The sequence below is a fragment of the Bombina bombina genome, chromosome 3, assembly GCF_027579735.1.
Source record: "Bombina bombina isolate aBomBom1 chromosome 3, aBomBom1.pri, whole genome shotgun sequence".
Lineage (NCBI taxonomy): Eukaryota > Metazoa > Chordata > Amphibia > Anura > Bombinatoridae > Bombina > Bombina bombina.
In genome coordinates this window covers 218,638,450-218,652,679 of record NC_069501.1, presented here as the reverse complement: position 1 = coordinate 218,652,679, position 14,230 = coordinate 218,638,450, and the positions used below count along the sequence as shown (strand labels likewise).

The 14,230-nt window shown below is 43.4% G+C and overlaps 1 protein-coding gene across 1 annotated transcript in view; it reads left to right on the top strand.

Annotated features, from left to right (window-relative positions):
• Positions 1-14,230, top strand: part of BLMH (bleomycin hydrolase) — a 236,895-nt gene that overhangs the window by 173,526 nt on the left and 49,139 nt on the right. The window contains exon 10 of the mRNA XM_053706144.1: positions 2,384-2,501. Coding sequence (XP_053562119.1) covers positions 2,384-2,501 — 118 coding nt within the window. The remainder of the gene's footprint in view (positions 1-2,383; positions 2,502-14,230) is intronic.

Below are 14,230 nucleotides of genomic sequence, written 5' to 3'. Positions count from 1 at the left end.
AATGGGGACTATTCAGACTTGTCTCCGAAGATACAAGTAAATCAGAGGACCAGAGACTCATTCCGTTGGTGGCTGTCCCTGGACAACCTGTCACAAGGGATGACCTTCCGCAGACCAGAGTGGGTCATTGTCACGACCGACGCCAGTCTGATGGGCTGGGGCGCGGTCTGGGGATCCCTGAAAGCTCAGGGTCTTTGGTCTCGGGTAGAATCTCTTCTACCGATAAATATTCTGGAACTGAGAGCGATATTCAATGCTCTCAAAGCTTGGCCTCAGCTAGCGAGGGCCAAGTTCATACATCAACCATCAGGGGGGAACAAGGAGTTCCCTAGCGATGGAAGAAGTGACCAAAATCATTCTATGGGCGGAGTCTCACTCCTGCCACCTGTCTGCTATCCACATCCCAGGAGTGGAAAATTGGGAAGCGGATTTTCTGAGTCGTCAGACATTGCATCCGGGGGAGTGGGAACTCCATCCGGAAATCTTTGCCCAAGTCACTCAACCGTGGGGCATTCCAGACATGGATCTGATGGCCTCTCGTCAGAACTTCAGAGTTCCTTACTACGGGTACAGATCCAGGGATCCCAAGGCGGCTCTAGTGGATGCACTAGTAGCACCTTGGACCTTCAAACTAGCTTATGTGTTCCCGCCGTTTCCTCTCATCCCCAGGCTGGTAGCCAGGATCAATCAGGAGAGGGCGTCGGTGATTTTGATAGCTCCTGCGTGGCCACGCAGGACTTGGTATACAGATCTGGTGAATATGTCATCTGCTCCACCATGGAAGCTACCTTTGAGACGAGACCTTCTTGTTCTAGGTCCGTTCGACCCACTCCAGCTGACTGCTTGGAGATTGAACGCTTGATCTTATCAAAGCGAGGGTTCTCAGATTCTGTTATTAATACTCTTGTTCAGGCCTGAAAGCCTGTAACCAGAAAATTACCACATAATTTGGTATATCTGTTGGTGTGAATCTGCAGGATTCCCTTGGGACAAGGTTAAGATTCCTAAGAGTCTATCCTTCCTTCGAGAAGGATTGGAAAAAGGATTATCTGCAAGTTCCTTGATGGGACAGATTTCTGCCTTGTCTGTGTTACTTCACAAAAAGCTGGCAGCTGTGCCAGATGTTCTAGCCTTTGTTCAGGCTCTGGTTAGAATCAAGCCTGTTTACAAAATTTTGACTCCTCCTTGGAGTCTCAACCTAGTTCTTTCAGTTCTTCAGGGGGTTCCGTTTGAACCCTTACATTCCGTTGATATTAAGTTATTATCTTGGAAAGTTTTGTTTTTGGTTGCAATTTCTTCTGCTAGAAGAGTTTCAGAATTATCTGCTCTGCAGTGTTCTTCTCCTTATCTGGTGTTCCATGCAGATAAGGTGGTTTTGCGTACTAAACCTGGTTTTCTTCCAAAAGTTGTTTCTAACAAAGACATTAACCAGGAGATAGTTGTGCCTTCTTTGTGTCCTAATCCAGTTTCAAAGAAGGAACGTTTGTTGCACAACTTGGATGTAGTTCGTGCTCTCAAATTTTACTTAGCAGCTACTAAGGTTTTCAGACAAACTTTGGCTTTGTTTGTTGTTTATTCTGGTAAACGGAGAGGTCAAAAAGCAACTTCTACCTCTCTCTCCTTCTGGATTAAAAGCATTATCCGATTGGCTTATGAGACTGCCGGACGGCAGCCTCCTGAAAGAATCACAGCTCACTCCACTAGGGCTGTGGCTTCCACATGGGCCTTCAAGAACGAGGCTTCTGTTGATCAGATATGTAAGGCAGCGACTTGGTCTTCACTGCACACTTTTTCTAAATTTTACAAATTTGATACTTTTGCTTCTTCTGAGGCTATTTTTGGGAGAAAGGTTTTGCAAGCCGTGGTGCCTTCCATTTAGGTGACCTGATTTGCTCCCTCCCTTCATCCGTGTCCTAAAGCTTTGGTATTGGTTCCCACAAGTAAGGATGACGCCGTGGACCGGACACACCTATGTTGGAGAAAACAGAATTTATGTTTACCCGATAAATTACTTTCTCCAACGGTGTGTCCGGTCCACGGCCCGCCCTGGTTTTTTTAATCAGGTCTGATAATTTATTTTCTTTAACTACAGTCACCACGGTAACATATGGTTTCTCCTATGCAAATATTCCTCCTTTACGTCGGTCGAATGACTGGGGTAGGCGGAGCCTAGGAGGGATCATGTGACCAGCTTTGCTGGGCTCTTTGCCATTTCCTGTTGGGGAAGAGAATATCCCACAAGTAAGGATGACGCCGTGGACCGGACACACCGTTGGAGAAAGTAATTTATCGGGTAAACATAAATTCTGTTTTTATCTCCTATTCTGATACTTTGCTTTTCTTACAGTCTTCATAATTTTTTAAATTTTTTTTTTTTTTTAAGATTTGACCATGAATTGGTGTTTGGCCTTTCAATCAAGAATCTGAACAAAGCAGAACGACTAATTTTTGGAGATTCTCTCATGACACACGCGATGGCCCTCACAGCTGTCACAGAGAAGGTATAATAGAAGCTTGGCACTCTCCTGTTTGTACAGATGTGTTTGAGTCTTGGTGTCTGTTTACACATCTCATACTTTTATTTCAACACTACTCTACTGAGCTTATACACCACAGATCATTATGTTCCCATCTGTATCATACAGAGGTATCTCTGTTCTTCAGTTGCATTTAACATCATTTTTTTATGTTCTTTTTTTCCTCATTCCAAGAGAAGGGCTGAATTTGCAGAACTATTCTGTTTGACTTTGCGTTTTCAATGAATTTTTTAGAAATCTTTTCTAATATCTGTTCTATAGATTATATGACGCAGTGTATTTTTACTCACATATACAAATACGTTTTTTTCAAATGTTTGGTCATGGTTTATAAATGAATCATAGATTACACTTTTTTTTTCTTTCAAATAGAGTGTGCATGTTTGATACGTATAGGTAAACGGTCGTTCTTTAGAAATAAACTTTGCCTCTGTTGAAAGATGATCTATTCTGTGGCTATTTGAGTTAAAGCATCTGTGCCCAGGCATTCATAAGCCATGAGGTAGTCTTTCACCTCATGTCACTGCAATAATATGACGCTATTTAGTGACTGAAAAATAACTCACTGAGGGCAAACCTGTTAAAACATGATTTCTCTTGTTAAGTGTATCCAGTCCACGGATCATCCATTACTTATGGGATATTCTCCTTCCCAACATGAAGTTGCAAGAGGATCACCCACAGCAGAGCTGCTATATAGCTCCTCCCCTCACTGCCATATCCAGTCATTCTCTTGCAACTCTCAACTAAGATGGAGGTCGTAAGAGGACTGTGGTGTTTTATACTTAGTTTATTTCTTCAATCAAAAGTTTGTTATTTTTAAATGGTACCGGAGTGTACTGTTTATCTCAGGCAGTATTTGGAAGAAGAATCTGCCTGCGTTTTCTATGATCTTAGCAGAAGTAACTAGGATCCTTTGCTGTTCTCACATATTCTGAGGAGTGAGGTAACTTCAGAGGGGGAATAGCGTGCAGGTTTTCATGCAATAAGGTATGTGCAGTTAAAATATTTTCTAGGGATGGAATTTGCTAGAAAATGCTGCAGATACCGAAGTAATGTAAGTAAAGCCTTAAATGCAGTGATATCGACTGGTATCAGGCTTATTAATAGAGAAAATACAAACACAAAGAAACCCAAACAGTACGGCCGTGAGCTATGTTTGGCTCACAATTCGATATAGACCCAAGTTGCACAAAGTCAATCCTCAGTATCACTCCTTTGATATTGGAGCAGAAAGCATATAGGTAAAGAAAAACTCACCACACCACTTCATGAGATCGACACATAAGTTCCGCCACTAGCGCTGCCAATATCCTTCGGCTACTCCTGTGCCGCACACGAAGACGCCAGCTTCAAATTACGCGGCTCACAGGGTTTACGCTGAGTGGCTTGTTGGAAGGTGTGGGTGATGACGTGCTCGGCAATCCACCAATCATATGGATTCTTTACCAGGAAAGAAACTGCCGCTCGGGTCCGCTCCAAAACAGTAACACAGCTGATGTGTCGGATGACACTGGAATAAGTCACACATGAAAAGAGATTCCGACATCCATCATTTATATAAAAGTATTCAGTCTTTATTCATATTCGTTAAAAACAGGAACACAGCAAACAAACGGTCAGGTAAACCAAGGCGCATACTCTTATAAAAGTGTATTTTAAAACGTTTGCTGGCATGTTTAATCGTTTTTTATATATGTTTGGTGATAAAACTTATTGGGGCCTAGTTTTTTCCACATGGCTGGCTTAAATTTTGCCTAGAAACAGTTCCTTGAGGCTTTCCACTGTTGTAATATGAGTGGGAGGGGCCTATTTTAGCGCTTTTTTGCACAGCAAAAATTACAGAGACACACATCCAGCTTCTTCCTGCATGTTCCAGGACTTCTCTGAAGGGCTCAAAAGGCTTCAAAAGTCGTATTGAGGGAGGTAAAAAGCCACAGTAGAGCTGTGGCAGTTGTTGTGACTGTTTAAAAAACGTTTTTGTCATTTATTATTCCGTTTTTGGTATTAAGGGGTTAATCATCCATTTGCAAGTGGGTGCAATGCTCTGCTAACTTGTTACATACACTTTAAAAATTTTGTTAGTGTAACTGCCTTTTTTCACTGTTATTTCAAATTTGGACAAAATTTGTGTTTCTTAAAGGCGCAGTGAGTGTTTTCCAAGCTTGCTAGTCTCATTGCTAGTCTGTTTAAACATGTCTGATACAGAGGAACCTACTTGTTCATTATGTTTGAAAGCCATGGTGGAGCCCCATAGGAGAATGTGTACTAAATGTATTGATTTCACCTTAAACAGTAAAGATCAGTCTTTATCTATAAAAGAATTATCACCAGAGGGTTCTGTCGAGGGGGAAGTTATGCCGACTAACTCTCCCCACGTGTCAGACCCTTCGCCTCCCGCTCAGGGGACGCACGCTAATATGGCGCCAATTACATCAGGGACGCCCATAGCGATTACCTTGCAGGACATGGCTGCAATCATGAATAATACCCTGTCAGAGGTATTATCTAGATTGCCTTAATTAAGAGGCAAGCGTAATAGCTCTGGGGTTAGGAGAGATACAGAGCGCGCAAATGCTGTAAGAGCCATGTCTGATACTGCGTCACAGTATGCAGAACATGAGGACGGAGAGCTTCATTCTGTGGGTGACATCTCTGACTCTGGGAAACCTGATTCAGAGATTTCTAATTTTAAATTTAAGCTTGAGAACCTCCGTGTATTGCTTGGGGAGGTATTAGCTGCTCTGAATGACTGTAACACAGTTGCAATTCCAGAGAACTTGTGTAGGCTGGATAGATACTATGCGGTGCCGGTGTGTACTGACGTTTTTCCTATACCTAAAAGGCTTACAGAAATTATTAGCACGGAGTGGGATAGTCCCGGTGTGCCCTTTTCCCCACCTCCTATATTTAGAAAAATGTTTCCAATAGACGCCACTACACGGGACTTATGGCAGACGGTCCCTAAGGTGGAGGGAGCAGTTTCAACTTTAGCAAAGCGTACCACTATCCCGGTTGAGGACAGTTGTGCTTTTTCAGATCCAATGGATAAAAAATTAGAGGGTTACCTTAAGAAAATGTTTATTCAACAAGGTTTTATTTTGCAGCCCCTTGCATTCATTGCGCCTGTCACTGCTGCGGCGGCATTCTGGTTTGAGGCCCTGGAAGAGGCCATCCATACAGCTCCATTGGAGGAAATTATTGACAAGCTTAGAACGCTTAAGCTAGCTAACTCATTTGTTTCTGATGCCATTGTTCATTTGACTAAACTAACGGCTAAGAATTCCGGATTCGCCATCCAGGCGCGTAGGGCGCTATGGCTTAAATCCTGGTCAGCTGACGTGACTTCAAAGTCTAAGTTACTCAACATTCCTTTCAAGGGGCAGACCTTATTCAGGCCTGGCTTGAAGGAAATTATTGCTGACATTACTGGAGGCAAGGGTCATACCCTTCCTCAGGACAGGGCCAAATCAAAGGCCAAACAGTCTAATTTTCGTGCCTTTCGAAATTTCAAGGCAGGAGCAGCATCAACTTCCTCCGCTTCAAAGCAAGAGGGAACTGTTGCTCATTCCAGACAGGCCTGGAAACCTAACCAGTCCTGGAACAAGGGCAAGCAGGCCAGAAAGCCTGCTGCTGCCCCCAAGACAGCATGAAGGAACGGCCCCCTATCCGGAAACGGATCTAGTGGGGGGCAGACTTTCTCTCTTCGCCCAGGCGTGGGCAAGAGATGTTCAGCATCCCTGGGCGTTGGAGATCATTTCTCAGGGATATCTTCTGGACTTCAAAGCTTCTCCTCCACAAGGGAGATTTCATCTTTCAAGGTTATCAGCAAACCTGATAAAGAAAGAGGCATTCCTAAGCTGTGTGCAAGACCTCCTAATAATGGGAGTGATCCATCCAGTTCCGCGGACGGAACAGGGACAGGGGTTTTATTCAAATCTGTTTGTGGTTCCCAAGAAAGAGGGAACCTTCAGACCAATCTTGGACTTAAAGATCTTAAAAAAATTCCTCAGAGTTCCATCATTCAAAATGGAAACTATTCGGACCATCCTACCCATGATCCAAGAGGGTCAGTACATGACCACAGTGGACTTAAAGGATGCCTACCTTCACATACCGATTCACAAAGATCATCATCGGTTCCTAAGGTTTGCCTTTCTAGACTGGCATTACCAATTTGTAGCTCTTCCCTTCGGGTTGGCTACAGCCCAGAGAATTTTTACAAAGGTTCTGGGCTCACTTTTTGCGGTTCTAAGACCGCAAGGCATAGCGGTGGCTCCGTATCTAGACGACATCCTGATACAGGCGTCAAGCTTTCAAATTGCCAAGTCTCATACAGAGATAGTTCTGGCATTTCTGAGGTCGCATGGGTGGAAAGTGAACGTGGAAAAGAGTTCTCTATCACCACTCACAAGAGTCTCCTTCCTAGGGACTCTTATAGATTCTGTAGAGATGAAAATTTACCTGACGGAGTCCAGGTTATCAAAACTTCTAAATGCTTGCCGTGTCCTTCATTCCATTCCACGTCCGTCAGTGGCTCAGTGCATGGAAGTAATCGGCTTAATGGTAGCGGCAATGGACATAGTGCCATTTGCGCGCCTGCATCTCAGACCGCTGCAATTATGCATGCTAAGTCAGTGGAATGGGGATTACTCAGATTTGTCCCCTCTACTAAATCTGGATCAAGAGACCAGAGATTCTCTTCTCTGGTGGCTATCTCGGGTCCATCTGTCCAAGGGTATGACCTTTCGCAGGCCAGATTGGACGATTGTAACAACAGGTGCCAGCCTTCTAGGTTGGGGCGCAGTCTGGAACTCCCTGAAGGCTCAGGGATCGTGGACTCAGGAGGAGAAACTCCTCCCAATAAATATTCTGGAGTTAAGAGCAATATTCAATGCTCTTCTGGCTTGGCCTCAGTTAGCAACCCTGAGGTTCATCAGATTTCAGTCGGACAACATCACGACTGTGGCTTACATCAATCATCAAGGGGGAACCAGGAGTTCCCTAGCGATGTTAGAAGTCTCAAAGATAGTTCGCTGGGCAGAGTCTCACTCTTGCCACCTGTCAGCGATCCACATCCCAGGTGTAGAGAACTGGGAGGCGGATTTTCTAAGTCGTCAGACTTTTCATCCGGGGGAGTGGGAACTCCATCCGGAGGTGTTTGCTCAACTGATCCATCGTTGGGGCAAACCAGAACTGGATCTCATGGCGTCTCGCCAGAACGCCAAGCTTCCTTGTTACGGATCCAGGTCCAGGGACCCGGGAGCGACGCTGATAGATGCTCTAGCAGCTCCTTGGTTCTTCAACCTGGCTTACGTGTTTCCACCGTTTCCTCTGCTCCCTCGACTGATTGCCAAAATCAAGCAGGAGAGAGCATCTGTGATTCTGATAGCGCCTGCGTGGCCACGCAGGACCTGGTATGCAGACCTAGTGGACATGTCATCCTTTCCACCATGGACTCTGCCTCTGAGGCAGGACCTTCTAATACAAGGTCCTTTCAATCATCCAAATCTAATTTCTCTGAGACTGACTGCATGGAGATTGAAAACTTGATTCTATCAAGGCGTGGCTTCTCCGAGTCCGTCATTGATACCTTAATACGGGCACGAAAGCCCGTCACCAGGAAAATCTACTATAAGATATGGCGTAAATATCTTTCTTGGTGTGAATCCAAGAATTACTCATGGAGTAAGGTTAGGATTCCTAGGATATTGTCTTTTCTCCAAGAGGGTTTGGACAAAGGATTATCAGCTAGTTCTTTAAAAGGACAGATTTCTGCTCTGTCTATTCTTTTGCACAAGCGTCTGGCAGAGGTTCCAGACGTCCAGGCATTTTGTCAGGCTTTGGTTAGAATTAAGCCTGTGTTTAAAACTGTTGCTCCCCCGTGGAGCTTAAACTTGGTTCTTAAAGTTCTTCAAGGAGTTCCGTTTGAACCCCTTCATTCCATTGATATTAAACTTTTATCTTGGAAAGTTCTGTTTTTGATGGCTATTTCCTCGGCTCGAAGAGTCTCTGAGCTATCTGCCTTACAATGTGATTCTCCTTATCTGATTTTTCATGCAGATAAGGTAGTTCTACGTACCAAACCTGGGTTTTTACCTAAGGTGGTTTCTAACAAGAATATCAATCAAGAGATTGTTGTTCCTTCATTGTGTCCTAATCCTTCTTCAAAGAAGGAACGTCTCTTACATAATCTGGACGTAGTCCGTGCCTTGAAATTTTACTTACAAGCTACTAAAGATTTTCGCCAAACATCTTCCCTGTTTGTCGTTTACTCTGGACAGAGGAGAGGTCAAAAAGCTTCGCTTAGCCTATGAGACTGCTGGACAGCAGCCCCCTGAAAGGATTACAGCTCATTCTACTAGAGCTGTGGCTTCCACCTGGGCCTTTAAAAATGAGGCCTCTGTTGAACAGATTTGCAAGGCTGCGACTTGGTCTTCGCTTCACACCTTTTCAAAATTTTACAAATTTGATACTTTTGCTTCTTCGGAGGCTGTTTTTGGGAGAAAGGTTCTTCAGGCAGTGGTTCCTTCCGTTTAATCCTGCCTTGTCCCTCCCATCATCCGTGTACTTTAGCTTTGGTATTGGTATCCCATAAGTAATGGATGATCCGTGGACTGGATACACTTAACAAGAGAAAACATAATTTATGCTTACCTGATAAATTTATTTCTCTTGTGGTGTATCCAGTCCACGGCCCGCCCTGTCCTTTTAAGGCAGGTCTAAATTTTAAATTAAACTACAGTCACCACTGCACCCTATGGGTTCTCCTTTCTCATCTTGTTTCGGTCGAATGACTGGATATGGCAGTGAGGGGAGGAGCTATATAGCAGCTCTGCTTGGGTGATCCTCTTGCAACTTCCTGTTGGGAAGGAGAATATCCCATAAGTAATGGATGATCCGTGGACTGGATACACAGCTATCCGAGGATGAGTTAAACTCTGTAGCTTCAGAGGGTGAACTTTCTGAGTCGGAGACTTCAGTTACTAAACCTCCTTCAGCGAAGGAACCCTCCTTTAGATTTAAAATTGATCATCTGCGTTTTTTATTAAAGGAGGTTCTGTCTACACTAGAGGTTCCAGAGGCTACACTCCCTGAGGAGCCTAAGATCCCTAAATAAGACAGTGTTTATGAAGATAGGAAGGTCCCTCTGACTTTTTTCCTGTGCCAGTTAAGATAGCAAACATTATTAGTAACGAATGGGAAAGAGTAGGAACTTTTTTTCCCCCTCGTCTACTTTTAAAAAATTATTCCTGGTCCCTGACTCTCAATTAGATTTGTGGGTCTCCATCCCGAAGGTGGATGGCGCTATCTTCACGCTGGCTAAGTACACTACTATCCATTTGGAGGATAGTTCTTCTTTTAGAGAGCCTATGGATAAAAAAATGGAAACTTTTCTGAGGAAGATGTTAAAACATAGGGGTTTCTCCAACATAGGTGTGTCCGGTCCACGGCGTCATCCTTACTTGTGGGATATTCTCTTCCCCAACAGGAAATGGCAAAGAGCCCAGCAAAGCTGGTCACATGATCCCTCCTAGGCTCCGCCTACCCCAGTCATTCTCTTTGCCGTTGTACAGGCAACATCTCCACGGAGATGGCTTAGAGTTTTTTAGTGTTTAACTGTAGTTTTTCATTATTCAATCAAGAGTTTGTTATTTTCAAATAGTGCTGGTACGTACTATTTACTCAGAAACAGAAAAGAGATGAAGAATTCTGTTTGTATGAGGAAAATGATTTTAGCAACCGTAACTAAAATCCATGGCTGTTCCACACAGGACTGTTGAGAGCAATTAACTTCAGTTGGGGGAACAGTTTGCAGTCCCTTGCTGCTTGAGGTATGACACATTCTAACAAGACGATGTAATGCTGGAAGCTGTCATTTTCCCTATGGGATCCGGTAAGCCATGTTTATTACGATTGTAAATAAGGGCTTCACAAGGGCTTATTTAAACTGTAGACTTTTTCTGGGCTAAATCGATTGATTATTAACACATATTTAGCCTTGAGGAATCATTTTATCTGGGTATTTTGATATAATAATATCGGCAGGCACTGTTTTAGACACCTTATTCTTTAGGGGCTTTCCCAAAGCATAGGCAGAGTCTCATTTTCGCGCCGGTGTTGCGCACTTGTTTTTGAGAGGCATGGCATGCAGTCGCATGTGAGAGGAGCTCTGATACTTATAAAAGACTTCTGAAGGCGTCATTTGGTATCGTATTCCCCTTTGGGTTTGGTTGGGTCTCAGCAAAGCAGATACCAGGGACTGTAAAGGGGTTTAAAGCTTAAAACGGCTCCGGTTCCGTTATTTTAAGGGTTAAAGCTTCCAAAATTGGTGTGCAATATTTTCAAGGCTTTAAGACGCTGTGGTGAAAATTTGGTGAATTTTGAACAATTCCTTCATGTTTTTTCGCAATTGCAGTAATAAAGTGTGTTCAGTTTAAAATTTAAAGTGACAGTAACGGTTTTATTTTAAAACGTTTTTTGTACTTCTGATCAAGTTTATGCCTGTTTAACATGTCTGAACTACCAGATAGACTGTGTTCTGAATGTGGGGAAGCCAGAATTCCTATTCATTTAAATAAATGTGATTTATGTGATAATGACAATGATGCCCAAGATGATTCCTCAAGTGAGGGGAGTAAGCATGGTACTGCATCATTCCCTCCTTCGTCTACACGAGTCTTGCCCACTCAGGAGGCCCCTAGTACATCTAGCGCGCCAATACTCCTTACTATGCAACAATTAACGGCTGTAATGGATAATTCTGTCAAAAACATTTTAGCCAAAATGAACCCTTGTCAGCGTAAGCGTGGCTGCTCTGTTTTAGTTACTGAAGAGCATGACGACGCTGATATTAATATCTCTGAAGGGCCCCTAACCCAATCTGAGGGGGCCAGGGAGGTTTTGTCTGAGGGAGAAATTACTGATTTAGGGAACATTTCTCAGCAGGCTGAATCTGATGTGATTACATTTAAATTTAAATTGGAACATCTCCGCATTTTGCTTAAGGAGGTATTATCCACTCTGGATGATTGTGAAAATTTAGTCATCCCAGAGAAACTATGTAAAATGGACAAGTTCCTAGAGGTGCCGGGGCTCCCAGAAGCTTTTCCTATACCCAAGCGGGTGGCGGACATTGTTAATAAAGAATGGGAAAGGCCCGGTATTCCTTTCGTCCCTCCCCCCATATTTAAAAAATTGTTTCCTATGGTCGACCCCAGAAAGGACTTATGGCAGTCAGTCCCCAAGGTCGAGGGAGCGGTTTCTACTTTAAACAAACGCACCACTATTCCCATAGAGGATAGTTGTGCTTTCAAAGATCCTATGGATAAAAAATTAGAAGGTTTGCTTAAAAAGATGTTTGTTCAGCAGGGTTACCTTCTACAACCCATTTCATGCATTGTCCCTGTCACTACTGCCGCATATTTCTGGTTTGATGAACTGCTTAAGGTGCTCGATAGTGACTCTCCTCCTTATGAGGAGATTATGGACAGAATCAATGCTCTCAAATTGGCTAATTCTTTCACTCTAGACGCCTCTTTGCAATTGGCTAAGTTAGCGGCTAAGAACTCTGGGTTTGCTATTGTGGCGCGCAGAGCGCTTTGGTTGAAATCTTGGTCGGCTGATGCGTCTTCCAAGAACAAGCTACTAAACATTCCTTTCAAGGGGAAAACGTTGTTTGGTCCTGACTTGAAAGAGATTATCTCTGATATCACTGGGGGTAAGGGCCACGCCCTTCCTCAGGATCGGCCTTTCAAGGCAAAAAATAGACCTAATTTCTTCTGTTATGTGTGATCAGTCCACGGGTCATCATTACTTCTGGGATATAACTCCTCCCCAACAGGAAATGCAAGAGGATTCACCCAGCAGAGCTGCATATAGCTCCTCCCCTCTACGTCAGTCCCAGTCATTCTCTTGCACCCAACGACTAGATAGGATGTGTGAGAGGACTATGGTGATTATACTTAGTTTTTATGACTTCAATCAAAAGTTTGTTATTTTAAAATAGCACCGGAGCGTGTTATTACTTCTCTGGCAGAGTTTGAGGAAGAATCTGACAGAGATTTTTTACTATGATTTTAACCGGAGTCGTTAAGATCATATTGCTGTTCTCGACCATCTGAGGGAGGTAAAGGCTTCAGATCAGGGGACAGCGGGCAGATGAATCTGCATTGAGGTATGTGGCAGTTTTTATTTTCTGAATGGAATTGATGAGAAAAGCCTGCCATACCGTTAAAATGACATGTATGTATACACTTCAGTATTCTGGGGATGGTATTTCACCGGAACTACTGTGTTAAAGGTCACTAATCCTTTTAATAACTATTCTCATGTTAAACGTTTTTGCTGGAATGTAGAATCGTTTACATTGCTGAGGTACTGTGTGAATAAATGTTTGGGCATTATTTTCCACTTGGCAGTTTTTTGCTTTAATTGTGACAGTTTCGTTTCTCTTCACTGCTGTGTGGGAGAGGGAGGGGCCGTTTTTGGCGCTCTTTGCTACGCATCAAAAAATTCCAGTCAGCTACTTTTATATTTCCTGCATGATCCGGTTCATCTCTGACAGATCTCAGGGGTCTTCAAACTTCTTTGAAGGGAGGTAAATTCTCTCAGCAGAGCTGTGAGAATTCTTATAGTGACTGTGTATAAAAAACGTTGTTTTGTTTTCTTATGTACAAATTTAATTAGTGTTGTTTTTTTTTACTAATGGGAACAAACCTTTGCTAAAAGTTGTGTTGTTTTAAAATTTGATGCAATAACTGTTTTTTCAGTTCATTATTTCAACTGTCATTTAATCGTTAGTACCTCTTTGAGGCACAGTACGTTTTTTGCTAAAAAAGATTATAACCAAGTTGTAAGTTTTTTGCTAGTGTGTTAAACATGTCTGACTCAGAGGAAGATATCTGTGTCATTTGTTCCAATGCCAAGGTGGAGCCCAATAGAAATTTATGTACTAACTGTATTGATGCTACTTTAAATAAAAGTCAATCTGTACAATGTGAACAAATTTCACCAAACAGCGAGGGGAGAGTTATGCCGACTAACTCGCCTCACGCGACAGTACCTGCATCTCCCGCCCGGGAGGTGCGTGATATTTTGGCGCCTAGTACATCTGGGCGGCCATTACAGATAACATTACAAGATATGGCTACTGTTATGACTGAAGTTTTGTCTAAATTACCTGAACTAAGAGGCAAGCGTGATCACTCTGGGGTGAGAACAGAGTGCGCTGACAATGCTAGGGCCATGTCTGATACTGCGTCACAGCTCGCAGAGCATGAGGACGGAGAGCTTCATTCTGTGGGTGACGGTTCTGATCCAAACAGATTGGACTCAGATATTTCAAATTTTAAATTTAAATTGGAGAACCTCCGTGTACTACTAGGGGAGGTCTTAGCAGCTCTCAACGATTGTAACACTGTTGCAATACCAGAGAAACTGTGTAGGTTGGATAAATACTTTGCGGTACCGGCGAGTACTGACGTTTTTCCTATACCTAAGAGACTAACTGAAATTGTTACTAAGGAGTGGGATAGACCCGGTGTGCCGTTCTCACCCCCTCCAATATTTAGAAAGATGTTTCCAATAGACGCCACCACTCTGGACTTATGGCAAACGGTCCCCAAGGTGGAGGGAGCAGTTTCTACTTTAGCTAAGCGTACCACTATCCCGGTGGAGGATAGCTGTGCTTT